This window comes from Diceros bicornis, chromosome 19, assembly GCF_020826845.1.
Source record: "Diceros bicornis minor isolate mBicDic1 chromosome 19, mDicBic1.mat.cur, whole genome shotgun sequence".
Lineage (NCBI taxonomy): Eukaryota > Metazoa > Chordata > Mammalia > Perissodactyla > Rhinocerotidae > Diceros > Diceros bicornis.
Genome location: NC_080758.1, coordinates 21,847,828 through 21,874,962, shown reverse-complemented (window position 1 = coordinate 21,874,962; position 27,135 = coordinate 21,847,828). Strand labels below are relative to the sequence as shown.

The 27,135-nt window shown below is 49.0% G+C and overlaps 1 protein-coding gene across 2 annotated transcripts; it reads left to right on the top strand.

Annotated features, from left to right (window-relative positions):
- Positions 1 to 1,156: 1,156 nt before the first annotated feature.
- LBP (lipopolysaccharide binding protein) lies at positions 1,157 to 26,032 on the top strand. 2 transcript variants are annotated; one of them, XM_058562123.1, is made up of 15 exons: positions 1,157 to 1,290; positions 3,059 to 3,173; positions 4,353 to 4,481; positions 7,804 to 7,959; positions 8,588 to 8,651; positions 12,037 to 12,100; positions 13,840 to 13,931; positions 14,473 to 14,649; positions 16,547 to 16,606; positions 18,523 to 18,690; positions 19,901 to 19,968; positions 20,504 to 20,546; positions 22,400 to 22,463; positions 23,275 to 23,351; positions 25,642 to 26,032. In XM_058562123.1, exons 1-15 carry the CDS (start codon positions 1,167 to 1,169, stop codon positions 25,684 to 25,686), a joined length of 1,446 nt encoding a protein of 481 aa, XP_058418106.1. In that variant the 5' UTR covers positions 1,157 to 1,166; the 3' UTR covers positions 25,687 to 26,032. The 2 variants fall into 2 exon arrangements, with proteins under 2 accessions (XP_058418106.1, XP_058418107.1); XM_058562124.1 differs by lacking the exon at positions 18,523 to 18,690.
- Positions 26,033 to 27,135: the final 1,103 nt, after the last annotated feature.

Genomic DNA, 27,135 nt, shown 5'->3' with positions numbered 1-27,135 from the left:
TCATAACTTCTTGCTAAAAAATCTCCAGATGGGCAAACATGGGAATAGAACAAAGAAGTAGCAAATCACTGTATGGTGCCCTTGGAAACCAACCCCTTATGAGCATCTTCCGCATCAAGAAATACATTCATTTCTGCAGCCTCACTTTATTTTTATTTTTTTTGCATGAGGAAGATCAGCCCTGAGCTAACATCTATGCTAATCCTCCTCTTTTTGCTGAGGAAGACCGGCTCTGAGCTAACATCTATTGCCAATCCTCCTCCTTTTTTTTTTTTTCCCCCAAAGCCCCAGTAGATAGTTGTATGTCAGAGCTGCACATCCTTCTAGTTGCTGTATGTGGGATGCGGCCTCAGCATGGCCAGAGAGAGAGAGAGAAGCAGTGCGTCGGTGCGCACCCGGGATCAGAACCGGGGCCGCCAGCAGCGGAGCGCGCGCACTTAACCACTAAGCCACGGGGCGGGCCCTGCAGCCTCACTCTAAATGTATCGTAATTCATTTAACCAGTACTCTTCCGTCGGCCTCTTTGGGCTGGGTGTCACTCTGCGCTGCCTGTTTCGCCCAGCACGGCAGTGGGCATCTTGGTGTGGTGACATATTCACACGCTGCCTTCATTATGTACTTAGGGTCAAGTTCCAGAAGTAGACTTGCTGGGTCACCAGGACAGGCAGGTGTTTCAAAATTGGCCAAGTTGCCTTCCAGAAAATTTTACCACCAGCAAGATTTGGGAAAGCCTGTTTTCCTATGGGGGGTGGTGGTGGGGGGTGGAGCGGATTTCTCTTTTAAATAAACAAAGTCCAATATGAGGAAGAGAGAATTTGGATGGCGCCAGACCTGGTGGTGACTCCCAGCTGTGAGCCTGTTTCCTGGTCTGTAAACCCAGGCCTTCCCGGCAATGGGTGTGGGGTCTTCTTGTGGGAAGAGTGGACAGAAACCGTCACCAGAGCCAGGCTAAACCACCCTCTGATCCTGGGGCAGCAACGGGCTTCTCTGTGTGACCTCTGACCCCAACAGTGTTGCAAGCAGTTTCCGGTCCCTGTGCCTCCCCTTCCCGATCCCAGGAACCCGCCCACACTCAGGGGCCGCCCTCCACCCCTAGGCTACTTAAGGGATCTGGGCCAGCCCACCATCATTGTGACAGTCCCAGCCCACCCCAATGGGAATCCAGGATGGAAGGCTCGGCTGGGACCCTGCTCTCTCTTCTGCTGAGATTGCTGCTCACGTCCAGCCCGGGAGCCCCGGGCCACAGCCCTGGCCTGGTTGCCAGGATCACCGACAAGGGCCTGGAGTATGGTGAGAGGCTGCGGCTATCAGCTGGGCTTGGCTGACCCGCCTGGCTGCTCTGGGCACAGCAAGGGCACAGATGGGGCACTCTCCCTTGGGTGGTGCAGCCTTCCGGGTCAGGCGGCCTTGGCTCAGATTCTGGCCTTGGCTCCTAACCACTGGGCCACTAGGGAACCTTACTTGTCTTAGCTGGCTTCCCCACTAGCCGACAGAGATAAGGATTTGGGTGCAAGTAGTTGATTTGGGAGATGATTCCAGAAAACACCGTAGGGGAGTGGGAACGTGAGATGGGATAGGAAGGCAGCCAGGAGAGGTGTGTTATTCAACCAGCTGCCACCCCAGTGTCTGAAATGATCCCAGTGGAAAATCCTTGGTCAAGTTTGAAAACACGTGCCTTAAAACTAGAGGTCAGGATGGAAGTTGCCTCCGGAGGCAGGTGGAGACCCGGCAGGGGCATGAGGGAGGCTGCAGGGAGCTGGGGCCGAGCTTCATCTTGCTCTGAGTGGTGACACAAGTTCACAGACAGTTAAAAACTACCCAGCAATACCTTTAAGATTAGTGCCTTTTAGGTACTTTATGTATGTTACACCTCAATTTTAAAGGATAGGAAAAAGTAGGACTATTTTTAAAAAGATGTTGAAACAAACCCTCAGAATTAATCCATCCAAGGGGCCAGGGATCTGGGGTGTCTACATACTCCACCCCACAGTAATTGATCGAGGGCTGCTCCTCACATTTGTGAAGCCTCAATTGCCTTATCGGTTAAATGAGGTAATAACATTCCCTTGGGTAGGGTTGTTGGGAGCCCAGACTGGCTGGGGGCAGAGAGAGGGAAATCAGGGAAGGCTTCTTGGAAGAGGTGAGGTAGAAAAGATAAGTGGGATTTAGCCAGAGACAAGGGGTAGCATTCTGGCAGAGAGACCAGCATGTGCATTTGCTAGAGGGAGGAGTGCAGGTTAGAAAGAGGCGGAAGGGGAGGCTGCTGGTCCATATGCCCTCCTGGAGGGCAGAGTCCTGGGTCCTGCATATCTCAGACCAAGCAGAAGGTCCTAGTAAATGCTGTTTATATTGAAACCCTAAATCAGGCAAAGTTTGCCTTTTGTTCCTTTCCACTGTGTGAATGTACCCTGTTCATTTAACTGATCCTCGAGAGTTGGACACTTTGGTCCTTTGCATATTTTTAATAACGTGAACCCTACTTGCTGTTCCAGGCACTTACTGAGCGCCTGCCGTGTGCCAGGCGCCAAGCTCGGAGTGCTTTGTATCTCGCGGTCCCCTTTGCACTCTGCGATGACCCCCTTCAATCCGCAGGCCACCCCAGTGAGGAAAGCATTGTCACTATTGCTATTTGACAGAGGGAGGAAGAGAAGGTTGAGGATTGTTCAAGCTCACCCAGCTAGAAAGATGCCAACGCCAGGATTCTGTCCCTAAAATCCTTACAGTTTCTTCTACCCGGGCCAGATGCCATGAAGGACAGGAAAGAGGAACCCCCATCCAGGGACACAGCCTCCTCCCCTGGTGGAGTTGCTGACAAAGACATTCTGTTTGCTCATCCATAAAATGGGCACGAACATAACAACACCACCTAAAATGCGGTGATGCTCCTGAGTGTTGCTCACGCCGCATGGTAGCAAGAGGGGCTCAGTAACCTGTAAGTGTAATTAGTGCTAACAAGGAAGTCGGCCTCTCTCCCCAGGGCAGGTGGGAGCCACAGAAGGGTTTAGAGCGGAGGCAGGCGGGCAGACCAGGCTGACTCCCAGCTTTTTCCTGTCCACAGTGGCCAAGGAGGGGCTGGTGGGTCTGCAGAGAAAGCTGCACGGAATCGCCCTGCCCGACTTCACCGGGGACTTCAGGATCAGCCACCTCGGCCGCGTGCGCTATGAGTTCCACAGGTGGGGCTCCCTTCTGCTGGGGCCCCGAGGTGGCTGGGCAGGTGGGGGGCGGTCTGCAGAGGAAGGGAGGAGAGCCCCAGGACTGGGTCAGGACCTCGCTGGGGCAGACCGTGGGATAGTTCCTCGCAGAGTTCAGAGGGAGGTTCTGGGAGGGAATTGGGCTCCTCCATTCGTTCATTCAAGAAAGATTAATGGAGACCTACTGGCTGCATGACCCGAGCCTCAGTTTCCTTATCTGTAAAATGGGGACGAAGCTGCTACTCCTTGGAGTGATAATCCAGGCTCTGGTCTGGCCACTGGATGGAGTCTGGAAGGGAAGATAGACCTTCAGCTTTAACTATAGAAGCTCAACTGTCAGAGCCGGTCTCCGTACATCCAGGGGCATCAACAAAGGCTTCCCAGAGGCAGGGGCATCTGAGCTGAGTCTTCAAAGGGTTGTTAGACATGAGCAGCTGATGCTAAAATAAAGGCATGAGACACTTTTTGAGGGACGGGCAGTGGAGGGAGGGCAATTGAGCCCACAGTTCATCACAGCCCTCTGCTCATTACCACTGAGTGCTTTGTTCATTCCTTCTTTTATTCAGTGCAGTAGCAAACATTTATTGAGCACCTACTATGTGCCAGGCAAATAAAATGGAACCTGACCATACTTTTCCCACTGACAGCCCCGCAGTACGTGTCGTCATCTTGGTTTTCTTCTCCCAGCCCTTTTTGCGTCTTGAGGCTGCCCTTGACCTTCCCTGAACCTGATTCCTCTACCTGGATGTGGGGAGGGGACGGCTGGGAGAAGGAGCTGCAAACCCAAAGGGGGTGCATCTATGCCCCCGACTCTGGATCCCACCCAGGATCATGAGATTCGTGGGCTCTGATCCTGACTGTGTGACTTTGGCCAAATGCATCCCATCCGAGAGGTTCTATTTCCCTCTGGGAGGGGGACGCAAGAACAGTGTGGACCACTCTGTGAGCCCTAACTGACATGATGGATGTAAAGCGCTTAGTGTGGCCGCATAGTCGGTGCAGGCACACGGCAGGTGCTCGGTAAGTGGGGGAGCCACACGCCTGCCTGAAGCAGGCTCTGCTGGCCTGGTCCCCACAGGAGGTCGGGGGTGAGAGCAAGCTCCCGGCTGAGGCTGGACCAAGCTGGGGCTGAGGCCGCCCTCCTCGTGTTTCTTTCCCCAGCCTGGACATCTCCAGCTGTGAGCTGCTGGGCTCTGCTCTGACGCCCCTCCCCGGCCAGGGCCTGAGTCTGGCCATCTCTGACTCCTCCATCGGGGTCCACGGCAAGTGGAAGGTGCGCAAGTCATTCGTGTAAGTTGACTCTGCTCCCAGGCTCTCCAGCCCTTAGCCTTAGCCTTAGCCTCCCATCTTTCTTGGGTCAGAGGTGTTCCTAGCTCAACAGAAAGGCCACATGGTGGGCGGGAGGAGCCCAAGCCCAGAGGTCAACCCGGGTCCAAGTCCTGGCTCTCAGATGAGTCTCTTGCCCTCTCATGCTTTCTGATGGGGTCATGGGCGAGCTAAATGAGATAATATTGTGTCTTAGTTTGCGTCCCCCAGCAGCCGACCCCAAGGCAAGAGTTCAAGTGCAAGTACTTTATCTGGGAAGAGATCTAAGGAAAGATCCGCAGGGGTCTGTGGTGAGGCAGAGAGGAAAGGGAGTCAGTCTGGCTGCTGATTGGAGCTCAACCCTCCTGGGGACTCCGGAGACGGTGGAGGCAGAGCCCATCCCTGAGTTAGCCCAGCTCAGCCGTGTGATCCCTTCCCGTCTGCCGCTGGTCAGGGGTGGCTCCCCGCAGCACTAACTCTAGCAATGAGCTGTTCTCTGACCTCTGAGGTCCTTGGATGGAAGGTGGATTAGTCTGTTCAGGCTGCCATGATGAAATTTCACAGGCTGGGGGGCTTAAACAATGGAAATTTATTTTCTCATAATTCTGGAGGCTGGAAGTCCAAGATGAAGGTGTCGGCAGGTTTAGTTTCTTCTGAGGCCCCTTTCCTTGGCTTGCAGGTAGCCCTCTCGCTGTGTCGTCACGTGGTGGCCCTCTGGGTGAACGCACCCCAGATATCTCTCTGTGTGTCCCAATCCCCTCTTCTCAGAAGGTCACCGGTCAGGTTGGATTCTGGCCCACCCTAATGGCCTCACTTTCACTCCATCACCTCTCTAAAGGCTCTGTCTCAAACACAGTCACATTCTGAGATCCTGGGGGTTAGACCTTCAACATATGAATTTGGGGGGGACACAGTTCAGCCCGTAACAGGAGGGTTGACCAGTCTCTTCTGGGTGACCTGACTGTCACTGCCCTGTCTGATGTGGTAGCCTCTAGCCACATGTCTTTATGGAGCACTTGAGAAGTGGCTAGTCCAAACTGAGACCTACTGTAAGTGTGAAACCCCAGATTTGAAGATTTAGTACAAAAAAGAACTTAAGAAATCTCATTAATAACTTTTATATTGATTACATATTGAAATGATAATATATACTATTAAAATTAATTTCACCTTTCTTTTTGCCTTTGTTAATGTGGCTACTAGAAAATTTTAAATTATCTATGTGGCTCACATTCTATTTCTATTGGACAGCACTGTTTTAGAAAGATGCTCGGTATATATATCACCTCTATAGACACATTCTTTCGATTTCCATGAAAGGAATCAAGCCCTATTCTTCTGTCCCGGCTTTTTTCACTGAAGTATCTTAAGGACCTCTTTATACGAGCAGATGAAGATCTACTTCATTTTTTTTTTACCTTTTTTAATGTAATATTTTTATACAGATGAAGTTCACATAACATAAAATTAACTATTTTAAAGGGTACAATTCAGGGGCCTTTAGTACATTCACAATGTTGTGTAACCACCACTCATATCTAGTTCCAAAACTTTTTCATCACCCCAAGAGATAACTCTGTACCCGTTAAATGGTCACTGCCCAGTTACCCCTCCTCCAGCCCCGGGCACCCACCCATCTGCCTTCTGTCTCTGTGGATTTGCCTATTCGGGAGATTTCATATACATGGAATCGTACAATCTGTGACATTTGTGTCTGGCTTCTTTCACTTAGCATAACATTTTTGAGGTTCATTCACATTGTAGAGTGCATCAGAACCTTATTCCTTTTTATGAATGAGTAATCTTTCCTTGTATAGATAGACCACTTTTGGTTTCCTTTTTTATTTTTATTTATTTATTTTTTTTGTGAGGAAGATTGGCCCTGAGCTAACATCTGCCAATCCTCCTCTTTTTGCTGAGGAAGACTGGCCCTGGGCTAACATCCGTGCCCATCTTCCTCCACTTTATATGGGACGCCGCCACAGCATGGCTTGCCAAGCAGTGTGTGGGTGCGCCCAGGATCCAAACTGGTGAACCCCGGGCCACCGCAGCAGAGCGCGCGCACTTAACCACTTGCACTACCGGGCCGGCCCCCATTGGTCTCCTTTTTTTAAAATTATTTATTTATTTATTTGTGAGGAAGATCAGCCCTGAGCTCACATCCGTGCTAATTCTCCTTTTTTTGCTGAGGAAGACCGGCTCTGAGCTAACATCTATTGTCAATCCTCCTCCGTTTGTTTTCCCCCAAAGCCCCAGTAGAATGTTGTATGTCATAGTTGTATGTCCTTCTAGTTGCTGTATGTGGGACGCGGCCTCAGCATGGCCGGAGAAGCGGTGCATCGGTGCGCGCCCGGGATCCGAACCTGGGCCGCCAGTAGCGGAGCGCGCGCACTTAACCGCTAAGCCACGGGGCGGGCCCCGTTGGTCTCCTTTTTCAAAGGCTGCACGGCACAGGCGCCCAGGACTTGCTGATCCCGTCCCTGCCAGTTGACATTTAGATTGTTTCCTCGTTTTTTGCTGTTACCCATGATGTTTCAGTGAGCTGTCCCACATGTATCTTGGCGGGAAGAGCCACAAAGTAACGACTTAGAAGCAAAATTACTGGGCCAAAGATACACGTGTTAAAATTCATTGAGATCCCACCAATTCGTGTCCCAGATGTGCTGTCCCGGACACAGTGTCTGGGGCTCCTGGCCCCCGCACCCTCACAGCACTGGGTATTAAAACTTCACAACTTTTATCGATCTGATAGGTGAGAGCTGGCATCATTGTTTTCATTTTTAATAACTTTTCATATGCTTATTTGCAATTGAACCTCCTGTTCATATCTTCAATCTCTTTTTTTTTCTTTTGGGCTGTTTTATCCTTTCCTTATTAATTTGTATAGGGTTGTTCTTTGTGTATTAAGGAAATTTGCTCGTGTATTAGCTCAAGATAAGGAAATAACTCTTTGGCTGGTTCATGATGCAACTTTTTTTTTTTTTTACTTTGCATATGGTGGTTTTTTATTGACTAAAGTTTTAATTTCTATGCTAGCAAGTGGCTTCTGAGACTTTGCTCCAGCTGAGAGAGGCCTGTGCCCATCCCTGACCATAAACAAGTGAACCCAGGCTTTCTTCTAGATCTTCCATGGTCTTCTTTATAATAAATCCTTGCTTTGTAATAAATGTTTGTAATAACTTTTTGGAATGAAATTTTTACTCCAGCTCCACTTATGTTGGGGTAAGAATTGAGCTTCTTATTCTCCCCCTAAATGGTGGCCAACCCTAGTCTAGGAATCAGTTCTGGCCTCTCTTATCTCCTCCAGGAAACTGGACGGCTCCTTTGACGTGTGGGTGAAGGACATCACCACTTCCGTCAACCTCCTCTTGGGCAGCGAGCCCTCGGGGAGGCCCACGGTCACTGTCTCCAGCTGCAGCAGCCACATCTCTGACGTGGAGGTGGACGTATCAGGAGATTTGGGGTAGGTCACCGCTGGGACAGTGACCAGTTTGACTCCTGGTTGCCGCCTGAGGCCCATTCAGCCCGCGGCCTGGCCTCTGATAAGCATAAGGGTCCAGGCTTAATGCAGGAGCCCATCCCAGGCACTTGGAGGCAATTCTTGGGGGGCCCTGCTGAGATTAACAAATGCAGATTCAAGCCGGAATATTGGTGTGCTATTTCCACCAAAAAAATGAACTTCAGGGGACCACCATCAGGCAAATGAAATTTGGCTATTGGAGGAACACAAAGGCTTTTGGCCAAAGAAGAGTTTGTGAAAAATATACACAATGGGCAAATCTCTTTGATTCTCAATTTCCTTGATTAGAAAAATGTGGCTTCTCAAGCCCCTCCCCCAATCTACTGGATTTGATTGGGGCTCAGCAGGGGCCTGGGATGCCAGATGCGCGGAATCAGGCAGTGTGCTGGAGGTGGGCCCTGCATTTTCCTTCTGTCCCCGACTCCGGGGCACAGCAGGGTACCAGGAGGGGATGGAGAGGGCTCCCTTGGAGACTGGCCTGGCCAGAGGCAGGGGCCTAGCCTTCTCAGCCCCCTTGCCGTGCCTGCATTCAGGGGCACACAGCTGACCGTCCACTGTGCTCCATCCCCAGGTGGCTGCTGAATCTCTTCCACAGCCAGATTGAGTCCAGGTTCCAAGAAGTATTAGAGAGCAAGGTAAGAACGCCCCAGCTGCTGGCATCCGCTGAGCCACGCAAGAGCTGGGCGCACGTCCTCACTGACCCCTGGCCCTGGACAGCCATGGGGGCTGGCCCAGACATACTTGGGCCCAAGGCCCAGAAAGGACAAATCATCTGCCCCAGGTCATGGAGCCGGTGTGTGGCAGAACTGGGGGCAAAACACAGGTCTCATAGGACTCCAGGTCTGTCCAGCTAGGCAGAGAATGGTTAGGTGCTCCGCCGGGGGTAAAAGAGCAGGGGCCCAGCGGAGACTCCTGCCCTCACTCTGCTTGGCCTTGCTCCCTGCCCCCCACTGCCCTGCATTCCACAGAGGCCAAAAGGGAATCAGCACTTAGGAGCCTGCAGACACCAGGCAGGAAACTTGGGGAGGGAGTTCGTGAACCAGGTGGGAACTCTGCTTTCTACCTGGGTGAGCTCATGAGCACCTGCCTTCGGTGGAGAGGCAGCAACAGAGTGTCCGGTTTTCCCATTAAAAAAATTATGTGAAATCTCTAAATTTTGTAATCTCTGGAGAAAACAAAGAGGTTGGCTGTTGACCTTCAGTTCCCCCCAAATCCTATTTCCGAGGTATTGTATAACTGGGGCTGTTGTCTGTAGCAATGACTGTGCTAGGGAAGGGAGAAAGTAATGCAGAAGGAAAGGGAAAAACACACCCACACAGATACAGACACATACAACCCCGCACACACTCCCCCACCCCCCTACACACACCCCACACACACCCCCACCACACACTCCCAACACACACCCCCTTGGTCCAACCTCTGGTCTGGCTTTTAGTGCCCTCTGGTGGTTGAAGCGGGAGTAGCAGGAAGACCCCACAGATTGTGTGTGGCAAGCTGCATCCCGCTCCTTTTCTTGTTCTGGGGTCCTGGGGTCTAGGTGAGCTTGGAAAATATGCCAACCTCCTTCTCAAGCCCCCGTTGCCATGTTGCCATGCCTTTCTGAGTGGGACATAATATTCTTCAGTGGTGTGGATTTATACTCCCCTGTTGATGGTAGTGATAATGATTAATAACAATATTATATAAAATAGTAACACATTACAACTATTTATAACATAATAATTATCAAGGTAATAAAGTACCATGATAATTATTGTTTTGATAAATTAATATAATCAATGTTATATAGAATATATCATTATAACTATTCTTATTTATAATAATATTGGCAGCTCTTTACCAAGCCTGGGGTTTGGCCGGGAATAATGTGCTAAGCACTTTGCACAGACAGTGCCATTGAGTCTTAACCACAGTCTCTGAAGGAGCTGCCGTTTTCCACATCTGGCCGAGGAGGCTCTGAGGGGTGGAGTCACTTGCCCCATGGTCACCTTGTTGGTGATAGGCCAGGTCGGGACCGTGGAGCTTGTACCAAAGGCCTTAGAGGGGCTGGGTGTCTCAGGAAAGATGGAGATCTCACCTGACTCCTGGTCCTTGTGGGTCTTCAGAAATCTCCTTCTCCCAGGAAAACTAACTGCATGGTACAAGATCTTTCTATCACCCTGCTCACGGCAGGACATGGTGCCTGACCAGCAGGGCTGAGAAGAAGAATGAGCACTCGCTGCCTGCTTGCTCTCTGGGTCATATGTACTCACCCTCTCAGCCCCTATGCCCCCCAAAGCACCCTGGGAAGCACTTGGCCTTGTCACTGAATCCTGTGGGTGAGGACGAAAAGCAGAGGGAGATTCTGCAAAGGTCACACAGCCAGAGGGGGCTGGACAGATTTGAACCCAGGTTTGTTCAACTCACCTGCTACACCCTTAACACTACCCCAACCTGCCTCTCCAAGAGGCCCTACTGTGTGTCTGGGACGGAGGTACCAGAGGGCTTCCCCTCCCTGATCATCCAGGTCCCCTCGGGGCTGGGGCATCCAGGCTCAGGCCTTTGGGATGGTCTGTTGTGCTGTCGTCTGAAGGAAAAGCAAGAAGAAACAGTCTTGGGAGAGGCCAACAGTTTCCTGGTTCCCCTGAAATCAACCACGAATGTTCCTCCCCATGCTTTTTCTTTCCTTATGGCAGCTCCCCACTCCCAACCTCCTCTCCCCAAACTGAGCCAGCTGCAAAGGGGGGTTAAGATTCCCCCCGTGCCTGCCCAACCTCCTGCATAGCCCTCTCCACACCCCTGTGCCTGATCTATGCCTGCTCACCCTTTAGCTTGCCCTTAAAATGTCACCACTTCAAGGGAGCCATCTCTGATCCCCACACTAGGCCAGGGCCCCATCACATGCCCTTGGAACCCCCCATGTCTCTCTCCTTCATTGCACATGTGTTTGCACAACAGATGGTAGCTGGTTATCAAAAAAGCTGCTGACAGTGAGGACTCTCTCACTCACACATAAAGGAAGAAAATATTTACATATAAATCCAGACGTTTTAAGATACAGTAAGTGTAAATTCATTTGACATCGGCTCACAAGTGTTCTTTGAAAATAGTCTCCTGATTGGCATTGCCTTCGTTGCATAAAATATTGATCTGCACAAATTCCAGCTAAGATTTTTTTCAGTCACAATGACAATTTAAAAACATTTGAGAAACAACGCCAGTGCAGAATCCTTCTAGATTTTTATGACTTTTTTCCTCCTGAGCTTTCCTTGTCCACACCAAATTTAACAGCATTTTCTTTAAGCAACTCAGCTTTCCAAAGCACTTATAGTCGATTTTCATAGAAATAACTCTTTCTCTGTCGTATTTCATTGGTTTACATAATAAGTCATTCAAGTGATTACAATAGCAAGTATAGCAGATGGGTTTGGGAACACACATTTCCTTTTCTTGAGAAGCATGCAGTTCAAGTGGTGGCAACCAGGTCTGTGTATAAGTGGCACGCAGGATGCAGTAGCCCACCAGACGCGAGTGTTTGGTCTTCCCTGGGCGTCAGGGCCAACAGGGAATATTGATCAATCCAGCCAAACTGGTAAGTGATGACATTTAAGAAGTATCTACATTAATTATACGTTCATTCGTGTGGCCGTTTCTACTTACTGCCTCGTTCTGCTACTCGACTCCAGACTCTGCGAGGCCACGGCCTCCCGCAAGAAACCATCTTTAACGGTAGATCTTCAGGCAGTACCTCCAGCGATGTCCCCTCACCAGGCTGTGCAGGTGACCACCTGGCTCAGATGTCCAGCCCCGAGACTGACTGTGAAAGGTTCAATTGGACCCTACTGAGGTCCACATGGGGCCCACATGTTGTTCATCATTTCTGTTCCCTCAGTACCCAGCATGTGATAAGCACTTACAAATTTTTGTAGAATCAATGATCAGTGAGCAAATTTGTAAAATGACGTGACTAAAGCAGTTAGCACAGGGCCAGACCAAAGCCAGGGAACTCACTCAGGCTTTCTCTTCCGTTTTTTTCAGATTTGTGAAAAGATCCAGAATTCGGTGACCTCTGACCTACAGCCTTATCTCCAAACTCTGCCAGGTAGGGCACCTCACCCACTCCTGGGACAGTCGATTTCTCTTAATTTTTGTAAAAGCATGTACATACCTTATAAAACCTTAAATGGGGTAGAAATGTAAAAAGTAAAAATTAAAAGTCCCTTTTTCTCCCCAAATTTTCTTCCAAGAGGTAACCTCTGTTTTGGGTGCATCCTTTCAGATATTTTCTTTGCATGTACAAATATAAATATACACATACATAAGCATATGAATATACATTTATATATGTATTCCTTTTGTTCATGAATATGTATGTATATGCATAATTATGAAGATATGTGTATATGCATAATTATGAATATGCATTAGTCTATGCATTGTATAGACATTGTTCCTTTGTAACTTTATATCTTGGAGATCTTTCTATATCAGCACACATAAATTGATTTCATTTTTTCAAACTTTTCTGTGGAAGTTAATACATAGGGAAAAGGGCTCAAATCATAAGGGAACAGCTTAAAGAATTTTCACAAACTGAGCACAGGCATGTAACCAGCTCCCAGATCAAGAAACAGAACAGGATGGGCCTTGAGAGCCCCTCCTGTCTCCTTCTGTCATGGCCCACCTCTCCAGGGTAACCACCATCCCAACTTCCACCAGCAAAGATTAGTTTTATACTTTGTACATGAATGGAACCGTCCAGTATTTATCCATTCTACTGCTGAAGGCCATTTGGGTAGTTGCAGTTTTAGACCATTATGGGGATTGCTGCTATGAATATTCTAGTACATATGGATGCACGTCTTTGGGTCCATCCCTGGCAGTGAAATTGTAGGCTCACGTGATATGCACAGGTTCAGTATGATCAGATCCTGCCAAACAGTCTTCCAAAGTGGTTGTAACAGGTCTCATTTTAACAGCTGCGTAGTATTCCGTCTTATGGATGTGGCTTTGTTTATTTAATAAGTCCCCGGCTGCTGGTCATGTAGGTTTGTTGCCATCCTTTGCTGTTGCCAACAGTGGGGCAGGGAGCACCTCGCACAAGCTCTTTGCCCATACGTATAAGTGTACCCAGAGAACAATCCCCTACAAGTGGGGAGGCCCCAGATCTAGGATGAGCACGTGAAGTGTGGAGGGACAGCCTGACAAATTGTCTGAGGTGTTCTCTGAGGCCTTGGCCCCCAGGACCCCCCACGCTCACCTGTTGATGTCCCCCTTCAGTGGGGGCACAGGCAGGCACAAATGGCCCAATGCACGGACACAGGACTCCTGTTCCCCTGGGGCTTTGGAGGGGAGTGGCTGGGCCCTGGACGTGGTCTGACCTTCCTGGTTATCTGGTTCGTGTTGGTACGAGGCTGGTTTCCCTGAAGATTGAGGCCTCGGTTGTAGACTTGAGGAGGAGTACCTTTGGCTGGAGAATTTTCCCCGTTGCGTGGCTTCCTTGGCATGAAGCTCCAGGGGTGCAGGGGCTGCCAGGCCTGGGCTCCTCCTGCCCTCAGGGTGTGTGCATGCACGCTGGGGTGTGTGTGTGACTCTGGAACCCGCTCACCCTCCACGCTGAGCATACCACACCCCCGTGGCCAATCCACCAGTGGGACAAGAGAACCCGTGTCGTCTCTTTCTTGGAGAAGCAGCTCTTTGCCCCAGGGCTGGGCTGGCTGGAGGGTCTTAAGGCAGAGGGGCGGGGGGCCCTGAAGAAAGTCGCAGGGAGTGTGGGCCAGCCAGAGCCCCCACCCTTCTCCGTCGCCTGGCTCCTTATCCTGCCCCTCCCCCGCTTCACAGTCACTACGGAGATGGACAGTCTCGCCAGCATCGATTACAGCTTAATGCAGGCCCCTCGGGTAACAGACCAAGTGCTGGACGTGATGTTTAAGGTGAGGGTCCTGGGCAGGGGCAGGGGTGGGTCCAGCCCCAGTGTGGCATTCCCTTAGGGTCAGCCCTTTCTTGGGGCCTGCTGTCCCCCTGGCTTCAGATCTGTCCTCATCTCCCCAGTGGTTCCAGCTGTGTCGAGGGCAGGGCAATGTGGAGTGGTGGGGAGTGTTCCCAGAGCCAGGATCCTCCCACGGGTGTCTTAGGCCTTGAAACCTCCCCTTCCGCTTCTTCCCTCCTTCCCCCCCCCCCCCCCCCCGTCCCACCACGCAGGTGAGATCAATCAGGGCTGGCCCGAGGTGGAGTGGAGGAGCCGGCCGTCAGGTCCTGTGGGTTAGTACACCAAGGCTTCTGGGGCACTTTTCATTAGGAGATTCTGGATACACAACACTTTGACCCAAAGGAAAACATCTTTAATGGCGGAGTTTCAGACAGGGTCTCTAGCCAGTACCTCCTCATCAGGCTGCAGAGGTGACTACCTAGCCCAGATGTCCAGCCCTGCGATAGACTCTGAAAAGTTCCATTGAACCCTATTTCTCTCTCCAGGGTGAAATTTTTAACCACAATCACCGCTCCCCAGTTCCCTTCGGTGCTCCTGTCATGAGTCTTCCTGAGGAATGCAACAGAATGGTCTACTTTGCCATCTCTGATTATGTCTTCAACACAGCCAGCCTAGTTTATCAAGAGGCCGGGTACTTGAACTTCTCCATCACGGATGACATGGTGAGGATGGTGGCAGAATGACAATGTCACCTGGCCTTCCTTCTTTCCTTTCCACCCCGTTTACATCAGTGAAATAGTAAATTATAATTAAGAAAAAAAATCAAGACCAGGAAAAATATGTTAGCACAATTTCCTTTTTACTTTGGCTGCCAGGAACCTCAAAGTCAAAGTTAAGAACCGTGGAAGACCGTGGCTTGCTTGTCTCTTTTACTTTCCCCCAGTCTAGATCTGTTATTCTAATTCATATTTTCTCTCATCCTGATGGTTTGTGGAAATTTTTTAAAAAAAGATTTAGTGAATGAGGCAGGATAACAGATACACCGATACATGCATAAAGTTACTGTAGGGGAGAAACTTCTCCTCTAGGGAGGAGAAGTTCCTCTACCCTCTAGGTCCTTCTGGCTGGTCTAAGAATTAAATTAACATGAGACAGAATAACAGGAGAAAATCAGACGAAGTTTAATAACATGTATACATGGGAGAAACCCAGGAAACTGAGTAACTTGCCAAGATGGCCAAGCCACCACCTTAAATACCATCTTCAGCTAGAGACAAAGGAGGGTGTTGGGGGTAGTGGTTTGAGACTTCAAAGGAGAGGAAGGAAGTTCACATGGAGATGGAAAATCAAACATTTGATACACAAGTGTTTGCTGGGCCATCTATAGACATTGGGACCCAAAAGAGATCTTTTGATAAAATGGCCCTTGCTAGATGCCTTGCTGTCACCACACCTAGAATTATCTATGGTGATGGCCTATCCTGGGGACAGGCCCTGCTACCTTAAATTCTTTTAGGCGGTTAGAGGGAAGGTCAAAGTTTCTTTCAGAGTCTTTTGTTCTTAAAAATAATTAAGCCAAGGAGACACATTTTGGGGTAGCTGATTCTGATCCCCCACGTTACACAGAATAGGAAATAAAGACCAAGTTAAAAGTAAAGCACAATTATGAAGACACTGGTCCCATAAATTGATTTTTTTTTTTTAAATCACAAATCTGTCTGGGAGCTTCTTTGTAGCCAAAATGGAAAGGGTACATGATTTAGTGACTAGTGGTGGAAAGGAAAGACAAAGTCTTCCTAGCATTTAGCTCTGAAACAACTGTCTCCAGTGTGGCTTTGTCTAAGGGACACTAAATTTTATAGTGGCTCACATCTTTAGTATTTCTCCAGTTTCTCTAGTATGTCTGGATTTCAGAAGGTTGTTTCTTGCAGCTCTTTGTAAAAGCTGAGGCCTCATGTACAATGTCAGGATGGTGGGCGAACACACTGTGGTCCAGCCAGGATGATCCAGCTTCCCCTGGTGATAAGTCGGGGACCGTCTGCCAGACGGGTGGAGGGACTTTTTGTCCTTCAAATGGTTTCTCACGCCCAGGCTTTCTCCTTCTATTATCATGTTTGATCCCCAATCCGCCTGTGGTACGTCCTGTCTCTCAGTGGAGGGGACCATTCAGCTGTGTTTAATTGAGTGCTCACTACGTGCTAGGCCTTGTGCTGAATGCTTTGGACCCACCATCTCATTTAGCCCTCACAGTGACCTGATAGGTGGGGACCATTATTATCCCCATTTTACAGGTGAGGACGTTGAGGCTCAGAAGGGTGAAGGGACTGGCGCAAGAACACACAGCAACAAAGTCATATTTACAGATTTATGACTGTAAGTCTAACCCTCACGGACCCTCTGAGGGGGTCCCACATGTCACCTAAGCTTCAGGGAGAGCAGCCAAGACCCTGGGGACTCACGTGCTCGTGGTGGATGCAGGACAGGCATCTCGTCACTGCCATGGTAACCCCGGGCAGTCGAGAAGCTGACTATGGAACAGCCCCTCACCCTCCCGTCTCTCTTTAGACCTTCAGCTCCGGGGGGAGCACCCTAAAGCTTCTTTGTGTCTCTTTGCTGCAGATTCCACCTGAGTCGCCCATCCGACTGACAACCAAGTCCTTCCGCCCCTTCATCCCCCGGGTGAGTCCCCTCAGCCCTTGTTGGGGACTTGAAGGCCCCACTAGCCTTCAGCTCTTTCTCTTCAAAACTTCCACGCTCCTTCAGCTTAGCCAAGAGTCAGAAGGCGGCAGCGAGGCCCCCAGTGAAGGCCGGGGTGCTGCAGGCTTCAGGCTCCCTTCCCTTCAAAGCCCACACAATCGAAGCCTGAGCCCCGTGTCTCGTGGGACCCCATGTTGTCCAGTCTTTCACTGGTGATGTCTGAGAGTCCCAAGGAAGCCAACACGTCCCACAAAATGTACCCTGGCTGATAACATCAAACAATTACAAGAGGGCGTGCTGGGGGCTGGGCACTGTCCATGGTGCTTAAAAAATTATAGGCCTGGATAATAAATTCTCACGGCTCAGCATTTCAAAGACATAAAAGGTCATAGAGTGCAAAGTCTCCCATCCATCCTGTCCTCTAACCACCCAGTTCCCATCCCGAGTCCACCAATCTCATCAGATTGTATACATCCTTCTGGGGATGTTCTGTGTATATACAAACAAACATTGTGCGTCTTTTCTCTCCTTTTTTTACACAAATGGAGGCATATTATACACACCATTTTGCACCTTACTCTTCCCCTTACTGTACCGGGAGATCATTCCTTATAGGTAGATAAAGAGCTTCCTCATCTTGTTTTCACGGGTGTCCAGTCCCCCAGTGAATGGATTCACCATAGCTGTTTAGCCAGCGTCCCATGGAAGGATGTGAGATTGTGTCCAGTCTTTGGCTACCTCACTGTTGCAGTGAATAACCTTGTAGCTCTGTCATCACTGGGCTCAACTCTTCATATGCAGCGTCTCATTTAATCCCACAGAAACCCACCTGTCCTCTCCCCACCTTCCGAGTCCCGCAAGACGCAGCACAGACAGGCAGTAGTGTTCAACATGCCTTGCAGAGGCCTGATGATGGCTGAGAGGAATTAAATGGTGGGAAATTTTTAAACTTCAAGTCCTGCAGTGCCTGGGTCATGTCCCTCCATTAGGCGCCCCCTACAGGCCCTGTCTCTCCCCAGCGCCCCACGACAGCCCAATCGGCCTCCTTGTTGTGCTCGCTTGGGAGGGCCCTTGGCAGCATCCTGGCTCCAACATCCTTCTGCCCCAGGAAGGGAAGGAACTCTCCCTTCCCCTTCCTGCTTGCATCATAATCAACCCAGCCCACCTTCTTAGTAAAGTGGTTGACCTCCTCAGCCTTCTAGACCTCTCCCTTTTACAATAAATGAAGATTTCATATTTGCATAACCAAAAGGCTCATGGGACTGTTGTTCTTCTACCAACTTCCCCGCAAAAAGGAACAATCTTGCCCCCAAGTTAAATTCCAGTTAAACAGAAAATTGCCAGCACTTTTGAGATGGTGGGATCTAGTTGTGTCAAATTTCAAAAACACTGGCATCTGGTGTCCGCATGTACAGTTATCTGAGTGCGATGAGGGTGTGGAGAAGCAATCGGTCTCACCCATTGCCCGCGGAGGGGTAGGAGGTGAAAAAATTGGCCCGACCTTTCTGGAGGACAGTTTGGCAATACCTGTCAGAAACTTTAAAAATATCGCTGCCCTTTGATTCTGCAATTCCGCTTCTAGGAATGTTTCCCCCCAAAACACACAGAGGGGTGATCATTTTAAGGGCAAAACCTTGGAGACAACTTGATGCCCAACAGGGTTAGATCAGTTACAGTACCCATGCACAAGGGAATACAATGCAGCCATGAAACAGATGACACAGGCTCTGACATGGGAAGATGTGCAGTTTTATGGTTAAAGAGAAAAAGCACAGATCATTTTGTGGAAATAAAACCAACCAAAAAGCATTCTCAGCTTTATCTGACTCCCTCAAGGCTCTCCTGGCAAGCATGCATATTTCCTTGTCTTGACCTAATCTTCTCATTCCACCCTCCAGTTAGCTAAGCTGTACCCCAACATGAACTTGGAGCTCCAGGGAGCAGTGGTCCCGGCCCCATTCCTGAACTTCAGCCCCGGGAATCTGTCTTTGGCCCCCCAGATGGAGATTGAGGCCTTTGTGGTCCTGCCCAGCTCCATCAGGGAGCCTGTCTTCCGGCTTGGTTTGGTAAGGTTCAAAGCCTTTGCAAATGTCGTTCCCTTCTCCTGCATGCTTTTCCCCCTACTTACGTCCTGGCTAATTCCTTCAGATCTCAACTTAAATATCACTTGCTCAGAAAGGCCTTTCGTGATTGCCCTGACCCTGATCCACCTTAGGCCCCTTGTCATTTTTTTCTTGTAGCACACTAGTATTTTTCTTCATGGCATTTATTATAAAGATGCTTACGTAGCTGTTTGCAGGTTTATTTGTTTAAGCATGCATCTCCCACTAAGTGAGTCTGGGCTGTGGTGGGGAGGAAGGCATGGGGGTCTTTGACCCATTTGCTCTGCTCTGTAGCTACATCCGACCCCTGAAGACTACATTTCCCAGGCTCCCTTGCACTCTGACCTCTAGCTGGTCAGCCAATGGAAGGCACTGTCAGGAGAATGGAGGGCGAGAGGAAGGAAGAAGCCAGGGTATTTTTTCCTCTGTCTTGGAGAGAGACTATGTCTCCTCCGTGGCTGCTCCCATAACCCCAACTCCTCCCTCTGTCCTTCCAGTCCTGGGGGGAAGCAGCTTCCTCCTCTACTACTCTCTGAGTTGCCTCTCCATCTCTTTTTTGGCTTCTCAGCAATTCCATCACTTGTATAACAATTCCCTATATTAAATTCCCTCTGCATTAAATATTGAGAGTGGTTTCTCCTTTCTCGATGGGCCCCCCCCCCAGTAGAGAAGGGATTCTGAGTCCTTTAGGGGTCCTGCTCACTGGATAGAGAACTTTGCTCTCTTATTTCAGGTTTGAAACTCACAAGACAAATCTCTGGAAGGGTAGCTGTTCCTAGATGCTACATCTGCAATTTGATATTGTTACCAAAATATTTTACATTAAAGCAGAATCTATTATTATTAATATTATTATTGCTAGGTCTGAATCTTGAGACAGCTAGAATCAATCCCCTTTAGAGATCTCTAGGCATGGGCACTCTGCACCTTCTCCTAGTGGTCTGTTCGAAGGTGAACTGCTATCATAGTCAGCAATTTCAAGTGCAAATGTTCAGGGTCAAGTGTGTCTGAGCACCGACACTGAGCCTCCCGGGAGTCTGCAGGTCAGTGGGCGAGTCCCTGCTCTAACTCCTGGGGCTGTTGGTTCAGAGGAGAAGCTGGTCCTCATGGTCGTCCTTCCCGTCTCTGACCACCTCCCTCATTCAGACCCGTGTCCTTCTCCTGGCTTTTCCAGGCCACTAATGTGTCCGCCGTGCTGACCTTTAATATTACCAAGATCACTGGGTTCCTGAAGCCGGGAAAGTAAGTCATCCTCCTGCCCACATGGGGGCGCCCAACTGAGCTCCGTCTGGACGCTATAGCTGAGCCTCTGAAGCTGGGGGTGGGGATGCGAGGAGACCCACCTGTCAATGTTGGGGGCCCACGATTTGGGAAGGAAACTTGAGTTTCTCCCCAGTTGGCTCAATTCTTTTGCCCCACTGGTCCTGCCTCCACAAACTTCCTTTCCACCTAAGCCCCATTACTTCCAAGTTTCCAAAGAATTTACTAATTCTGCTTTTTCTTAATCTATAATTTTAGACATTCGCTATATTGACTTCCTGAAATGATAAACATTGGGCCCTTTTATGCTACCTACCTCTCCTCTTCCAGTCTTCTTAATATAATTGTACCATTGTTTTTGGTTACTCAATCATCTTTTTCACGCCCACCTCTACCCCATCCTTGACCCTGTGCCTTGTCAAGTAGGTGCCTCCTACTTTCTGGGGACCCCCAACATTGCTTAGGTTTCCCATGGGCGTAATGCCCACATCTCTGAATCTTCTGTGATTCATTATAGGGTACACATGGAACTAAAAGAATCCAAAGTTGGAGTATTCAATGTAAGTTATTGTTATTTTTATTTATGAAATGATTAGGACAGTAATTAATTTAGAGCGTTTACTAAGCAATACTATGGCACCTAGAGTAGGAAATAGAAAAAGAGAAGAGCAGCTATCTGCCCTAAAGAAGTAGAGACGCTCTCGATGACACAAAACAGGGCCAAGGAACAGTTACATCCCAATATAAGACAACATGTAATTAAATATTAATTAAATCTATAATTAAATATTAATTAAATCATCTATTGGACAGAATTTTTTAACTGCGAGGAACAGAAAGGCAATTCAAATTGTCTTAAGCAAACAGGAGGAACGTAGAGAGTCATATAACTAAAAAACAAACGACAAAAAAAACTAAGGCTAGAGATTTCAGGCACAGCTGGATCCAGGTGCTCAAATTAGTGCATCAAGAATCTCCCTGCATCTCTCCTGCATTCTGCTTTCATCTGTGTTGGCTTCATTCTCAGGTAGGTTCTTCCCATTAGTGGAAAATTTTCTGTAGCTTCATTTAAAAAAAAAGACTTACAAAGGAAAAATCCATATGCTACCTTTCATTGGATTAATCTTAGTCATGTGCCAGTTCTTAAGCCAATCACTGTGGCCAGAAATTGGACCAATCGGCCAAGCATGGATTTCATTCCTGGAGCCAGGATTTACAGCCCCAAATCATATGGACTAGGACTGGAAAGGTGGGTTCCCAGGGGAAATTAGAGACCCTGTGACTAAAACAAGAGGCACTGCTTGCCGGGCAGGCAAAACTAAGTGATGATTTCACAAGGAGGACAAAGTGGTGAAATAGATGGCCGCCTATTACAGGAGGAAAGAGAATGGGAAGTCGGTGTGGGCTGAAGGGATTGAGGAGAGATTTCTGAAAAGAGGGAAAGTGGACGATGGCAGCTGCTCTCCACAGGCGGAGGGGGAGATGGATAGACTGTAACGTGCAGTAGTCGTCTTCCTCTCTACTCTCCCACGGATGCTGGCCCCTCTGACCACCGTCACTCTGCCCTCCTCTTCCCAGACTTTCTCTTATGAAGAGGAAATGAACACATAAAGTGTGGGGAGAGACAGGGCCCACAGGGACCCCGAAGGATGACCCCTGTCAGAGAATAAAGGACGAAGTGAATAATGACATACTAATATTGTATCTGTGCATGGCATATAAAAATATTCTATAAAGTAAAACGATCATATGTAGAAGTTCACAAAAACTCATCCCTGTCATGTTTTCTGAACATAGAATGTAAAAAGCAAGAACTGTAGAATCAGATAAATCTGGATTCAAATTCTGACCCCTCTGCCCAGTTTCTAGCAAGCCACTTTCCAGCAAGCCACTTTCCTTCTAGGGGCCTCAGTTTCCTTATCTGCGAAATGGGGACATTAATGTCAACTTAGAGAGGTTTTTGTAAAGGTTGAATCAGATACAAATGTAATGCTCTGAGCGCTATACCTGGCACATAGTGAGTGTTAAAAGTGGTGTTTCATAATTGTTGTTTTGACTTAAAATTTTTTTTATTACACAAGTTCTTCAGGAAAACATTCTCAATGTAAAAAAATTGAATACTAAAGATAAGGCTAAGCCAGACCTTGATGTTCTTCCTAGAGGAAAGACAGTTGGGTGTGCAGTCTTCCAAAATTTTTCTATCCCTTTGCACACATATAAATGTGCGTCTCAAAATAGATTTACCTTATAAAATAGTGACATAATGTAGGTATCTATCTGCAATTTACTTTTTTCAAGACTCTTGCCAGGTCAGTACATACAGAGCCACCCTGCCCCCAGGGGGGCTGCGTGGAGGGTTATTGGAGGGCAAGATGGCACAGGTGGTGACTGTACCTCTCCTGCTCTCCACCAGGTGGAGGTGTTGGAGGCGCTGCTAAACGTCCACATTCTCAACAGCCTCTACCCCAAGGTCAACGGTAAGAATCACTGTGGATTTTTCCATGTCGAGTGGACATTGCCCTTTGGGTGAAAGAGAGCTGGCCTTGGACTTGGATCACAGGGCTCTCCTACAGGCCGTGTGATCTTGGGCGAGTCACTTTCCTCTGAGCTTCAGTGGCCTGTCTGTGAGATGGGAGTGTTGAAGTCAGCCTCATCTTCCTCCAGGGCTCTAACGAGGGTTGGGGACTGCGCTCTATGGAGCGCGGGGGAACCTCCTCATAAGAGGGAAGGAGGGACTCACGGACGTGCCCCCACACCCGGAAGTGGCAGGTGAAGGATTGAGGACCAAGTTAATCTAGAAGGCCCAAGGTAGCCCACCTCTGAATTCACATTTCCCAGTCAGTTGCCAACGCCCTAGTCAAAAATTAAAGCATAAAGCCCTAACCCTCTTTCCATGAGGCCCTGCTTCATTCGGCTGCTACAGAAGCAGGTGGAGGGCGGAGAGGGGGCGTCCACCAGCTTCTTATCACGAGTGTGTGCTGCCCGTACCTGCCACTTCCTCCGTATAGCACTGTGGCTGAGGGCTCAGGCTCCTGTGTCAGCCTGCCTGGGTTCAAATCCCAGTTCTGCCACTTTCTAGCTGTGTGACCTAGGACAAGTTACTTGACCACCCTGCGCCTCAGTTTCCTTATCTGTAAAATGGGCATAGTAATTACACCTACCTCATAGTCTTTGGTGATAATTAAATGGGTATAGCATTTGCAGAGAGGACCTTTTTTTCTTGTAAAACTTTGTCTATGATTGTTATTTCTTAACAAATCTCTCTCAATGTTGTGCCTCAACCTCCAGATAAGTTGGCAAAAGGCCTCCCCCTCCCTCTGCTAAAGCATATTCGGCTCTACGACCTTGTTCTCCAGATCCACAAGGTCAGTGGGTTCTGGGGGGGGGCTCTGAGGATTTGGGGGGCTGGTTAGCTTGCGAGGTTCAGAGGCCATGACTCAGTGGGTGGGACGCAGCCCAGCCTGCAGCTGGGAAGCCTGGACTGGGGAGGGATGCCCTGGGCACGACTAGACGCCACAAAGCCATCCACGTGTCGTTCAGAAGTGCCCCTCTGTTGCAGCAGGAGGCATTTGACACAGCTCCTGCCACCAGGGGTGACCTGGAGGAGCCTCAAGACCAGCTCGTTTTTGAAAATCCTGCAATCCTAGACTTGCCAACAGGTCAAGTTTGGAAAGCCATTTGTTAAATTTTTAAAACTTCTAAATTCTTAAGTGGAACAGCTTTATTATAAATATATGTTTGGTGTGCTCCTCCTCCCCGTTTTAAACAAGTAACATAACCACATTATACACAGTTTTGAAAATTATTTATAATCACATTGCCCCACCACATCAACAGATCGGATTGCGGGGTACCTCCTTCCAGCCTCTCGAGTTCTCTCTAAGCAGTTACAAAGTTTGTGCTTGTTTATTTTGGATAGTTGCATTGCTGGTGCTCATACCTGTCTTTTTTACTTTTGTTTTTTTTCTTTTTAAACTTAACATCACCCCCTTGGGCTTGTTCCCTTTTGGCAGTCTAGTCCCCTCCCTCCCATATTAAATACTGTCCCATCCATCAGATGGACCATAATTCACTTAGATATTTTAACACCAAGGAATATATTGGATTCTCCACTATTCTTTTTTTTCTTTTTTTTGTGTGTGAGGAAGATTAGCCCTGAGCTAACATCCAATGCCAATCCTCCTCTTTTTGCTGAGGAAGACTGGCCCTGGGCTAACATCCGTGCCCATCTTCCTCTACTTTATATGGGACGCCGCCACAGCATGGCCTGACAAGCGGTGCGTCGGTGTGCGCCCGGGATCCGAACCCTGGGCCGCCGCAGTGGAGCGCGCACACTTAACGGCTACGTCATGGGCTGGCCCCTAGTTAAATGTTTTCAAACTACCTGGCATATAGTAAGTTTTCAGAGAATGATTAAGTCTGTCTTTTCTAGGGAAACCTCTCAAATCTCTTGTTCTTTTTTTTTTTTTTTGGTGAGGAAGATTAGCCCTGAGCTAACATCCATGCCGATCCTCCTCTTTCTGCTGAGGAAGACTGGCCCTGGGCTAACATCCGTGCCCATCTTCCTCCACTTTATATGGGACGCCGCCACAGCATGGCCTGACAAGCGGTGCGTCCGTGTGCACCTGGAATCAGAACCGGCGAACCCGGGGCCACTGAAGCAGAGCGTGTGCACTTAACCACTGTGCCACCAGGCCGGCCCATCTCCACTATTCTGACCAAGCATTTTATGGTCCACCCGTGCCCCACAGTTAAGGTTATCTTTCTAGAATAGCATCTCTAAGGTGGGATGACTCATGGGCTGTGAGCGTTACAGGAGATGCTGCATTGTGCCTGGTACATTGTCAACATCCAGCAAATAACAACTAAGGAGAGTGAAGGGCAGCAGAGTGGCCAGGAGCAATGAAATGTTGACCAACTGTCGTATTTGAAAAACAAATGTCCAAAGCCCCTTTGGGCCCAGCGATATCAACACCCAAGTACTATAGAGTAGTTACAAGGAGTCAGACAGATCTTTATTCAAAGCAAAGATGGAGTGACAGTTCACGCAGTTGGCCTCAGTTTCCCCCTCTGTAAATGGGGTGCAGCCCAGAGTTCACTGGGCTCTTGTGAAGATTAGAGGCCAAGTCTGAAAGCTTTCTAGCTCAGTTTGGCACATGGGAAGTGATTAGAGGATTTATTATATATTATCATATTCATTAGAATTTTGAGGTCAGCTCCGTCCATTTGTTTGAGCACCAAAGGCAGGGGATAGGTCCTTATGAGAAAGAATTGGACCTTGCCTTGAGTTCCGAATTCCCACCCCTTTGGGTGATGGAAACTTACGAGGAGGTAGGAGAGTAAATCCCAGCGGCTCACAATTTTGTGTTATTTGCCAAGGAGAGAAAATTTAGGTGACACAAAGGACATTTATGAGGACTGCCAGGAAGCAGCAGCTGGGGAAATGACAGATAAATTGCTGCCTTAGAGAAGGTAGCTGGCAAAGGCTATGCTTTATGGAGACCTTGGGGACGGAGACACACTCACAATTTACGCGTTGACCTGGTTTCTGCCAGAGCTTGTGTTTCTCCAGACACAGGCCTCCCTTCAAATGGGAGAGGCATTTTCTGGAGTAGAGGGTGCATTTACCATCCTGTCCTGTCTTGTCTCTCCTAGGACTTCCTGTTCTTGGGCGCCAACGTCCAGTATACGAAAGTTTGAAGGCAGGGAGGAAGGTGGGGCTTGGAGGCCACAGCTGGATCGGCAAGTTGCACTTCCAGATGCGCAGCATACTCCCAGAGATTCTGGGAGGGTGAAGACATTTCTGTTCCCAGCTCTGGGGGCGAGGTCCATGTGGCCTCTGCTCCCACACTCCTCCTCCTCGGCAGGGGCACCCACGCCCTCTCCGACTCCGGACTTTACCTTCCTGCCAGGATGGATCATTCTCCCCCTCAGGCCTGTTATATCTTTAAGGGCAGGCACCGTCTTTTTTATTCACCATCTGATCCCTGTGCCTAGCAGAGTGCCGGCACTTAGTAGGTCCTCGATAAATATTTACTGAGTGGTACTCCAGCTGAACCTCCCTACTGCCCACCCTCTTTTGCCTGAGGGGTCTTTCGATGGTCAGTCCCATCTATGGTCTCCAAGGCTCGACTCTGACCACATTCCCCAAAGGGAGGACAAGGGATTCCGCTCCTCGCTCAGCCCTGGATCTGGTGCTGATGCCCGCTCTCTAAGGTGCCTGTCCATCTCAATTCGTGGGCTCGCTTCAGTATGCACCCCCTCCCTCACTTCTTGCCTGCTGCAGACACAGGAGCCAGTGGATCTCCCAGAGGGAAAACTCAGCCTCCTGCTGCTTTCCCCATTGCACCGGGTGTAAATTAGGAGGAAATGGACCCGTCTAGGTTTCTGGTCCGTCCCAAATAAAAAGCCCGTCTAATGGTTGTTTATGACCCCCCAGCCTGGAGGAAGAGGCTGTGATTTCTAATTACTGAACAACCAGCCTTTGATCAGACTTACTAAAGAGTCATTTCCAAGTCATGTATTTGGGCCCTGGGGACTGGGAATCAGAAGGCTCGTTTGATTTTTTTTTATTGCATTAATAAGCAGATAGATGGAGCTGCCGGCTAGCAGATAATTCACAGGGAATAGACCCTTTTACCCTGTGTGTGACAGAGATGCGTTCCAAGATGGGACGATGTGCTGTCACCCAGCTGGTGGCAGGGTAAGCCATGGCTTCATGTCCTCCCTCCACTTCCCTCTTGTCCATCATCCATCCCTGTGGTGGGTGGTGAAGGGCTCAGGCTCCGTCCAATACTAGCCATGTAGCCTTGGGCAGGTCCCTTTCCCCCTTGGGGTCCTCTTCTATACAATAAAGATGACAATAATGAATTAATGATATATTAATTAATAATAATGATGATGATATTAGGTGATCCACGTAAACGGATTCATTTAGCCGTAGTGGGGATTTGATATTTATTGGCCGGGTCTTGCTTACTGACCCTGATCTCCTGTGGGCAGGCCCTGGGCTGCTCAGCACGGGGAAGTAGAGGCAGCGCAGACCCACTTCTGGTCTCTGATTTAGGAGCGTTGCCTCGAGTGTGGTGGAAAGAGACAGTCTTGACTCCAACTTACTTGCTTTATGCCCCTGGGCAAGGCCTCTTTAAG